Source organism: Triticum aestivum, chromosome 1D (assembly GCF_018294505.1).
Source record: "Triticum aestivum cultivar Chinese Spring chromosome 1D, IWGSC CS RefSeq v2.1, whole genome shotgun sequence".
NCBI lineage: Eukaryota > Viridiplantae > Streptophyta > Magnoliopsida > Poales > Poaceae > Triticum > Triticum aestivum.
The window spans coordinates 113,664,654-113,666,440 of NC_057796.1; the positions used below are offsets into that span (position 1 = coordinate 113,664,654).

At 43.9% G+C, this 1,787-nt stretch overlaps 1 protein-coding gene across 1 annotated transcript; it reads left to right on the forward strand.

Moving 5' to 3' along the window:
* The first annotated feature begins 259 nt into the window (after positions 1 to 259).
* Positions 260 to 858, forward strand: LOC123180647 (arabinogalactan protein 16). Its single transcript, XM_044592735.1, has 2 exons — positions 260 to 465; positions 553 to 858. Exons 1-2 carry the CDS (start codon positions 357 to 359, stop codon positions 657 to 659), a joined length of 216 nt encoding a protein of 71 aa, XP_044448670.1. The 5' UTR covers positions 260 to 356; the 3' UTR covers positions 660 to 858.
* Positions 859 to 1,787: the final 929 nt, after the last annotated feature.

The window sequence follows — 1,787 nt, forward strand, 5'->3', positions numbered from 1 at the left end:
GTCCAACCAAACCAGTAAACAAACGGGAATGTTTCTGCGGCCAGATGATTGCGCAGCACAACCGAACGCATAGACAGCCAATCTCAATCCAGGATCCAGACTGTAAAGACGGAAAAGAAATTCGGCAACGGTCGCCCATGTGAGCGGGCCCCGGCGCTGGCGCAAGACGCCATCGCGATCCCAGCGAGGTCCAGCGAATTCCAGGAGAGGCAAAGAGGAGAGAGCCGTTATATAATCAATCAATTATCAAGGGAGGTTGGTTATATAATGGCACAAGAGGCGGCAGAACGTGAGGACAAGGCAAAGAGTCAAGGAGAGAGATAGAGGCATCTATTCTCACAAGATACGCGGCTGCCATGGCGAGAACCCTCTTTGGTTTCGTCGTCGCCGCAGCGCTCGTCCTCGCCGTCTTCATGCCGGCCCTCGCCGCCGCGCAGGCCCCCGCGCCGGCGCCCACCAGCGACGGTGAGTCATCAAACTCTAGCATCTTCCCTTCTGAATTGTTTTTCCCTTCTGAATTTCCTCTCACTTGTTTCCTGTCGATGCGTGCAGCATCCTCGGTCGACCAAGGCGTTGCCTATTTTCTGATGATCCTGGCGCTGGTGCTCACCTACCTCATCCACCCGTTGGACGCCTCCTCCCCGTACAAGCTCTTCTGAGCCTGTATATGCGCAGAGGCTTCTCATTCTTTTGTTCTTCTTTCTGTTGTTCGTTGGTCGATAAGCTAGTGGATTCTTGAGAGATTGGTTGTGTGAGATTCGATTTGGATTCATTAATTTGTTGCTCTTGTACTCTGGTGGATTCGCACGCACGCGTGCATATTTTTGTTCCAATGCTTCTCAGGTCTGTTGCCACTAATTATGCGTACTAGTCATCAGCCCGCATGGCGGCATGGGCTAGCAATTCATCAAGTGCATGAATAGTACCCCCTCCAATCTAAAATAAGTGTCGTGCGGGAGTACTATATATATGTAATTTCATAAAAGAATGAAAATATAGGTAGAAACTTTGAAGAATGTTAAAACTTTGAAGAATATTTTTTAAATGGTTTACATTAGAATATGTAGTACTTATTCTGGTTATTCATGGGGCAAAAAAGGGAATTACATTCTTCCTATTGGTTCTAATTAGGGGGTATTAAGTGAATTGGAGGAATGACGATGTAGGACATATGAACGATACTTGGCTCTTGGCGACTCTAAATACGAAAAATATGCCCTGTAAATCATTTTTCATTTTTCGAATGGGTCAATGTAGAAAAAGTTTTCCTTTTGGAACAAAATTAGCACCTTATGTTGAAGAACCATGCTGGACATGAACGGTAGAAATGCAAACTTTAAAAGTGGTTTATTTATTTATCAATCACTAATGAAGTTTGAAAAGGTTTAGATGCAAGCCTGTAATTATCTTTTACTGACTCCTGAAGAGTGAACTTGGTTGTACAGAGAATTACAGACATGAGAAATCTCGTAGACGTCTCTTTTGGGAGACATAATTCATTGTTTAATTGTCTTTAACAAGGTCTATGCACTTTACCAAGACATTGTTATTTTATTTTTTGACAAATCTGGTAGACGTCTCTTTTGGGAGAGAGGGGGCGGCAAATGCAAGTATCATTCAGTGAAATGGAAGGTCATTTGTAGATCCAAAAAAGAGAGGGGGTCTTGGAGTTCTGGATTTGCCAAAACAAAACATCAGCTTGATGACTAAGTGGTGGTGAAAATTAGAAACACAAGAGGGGTTATGGCAGAAGATTGTCAAATCTAAGTATTTCCGGAACCAAATCA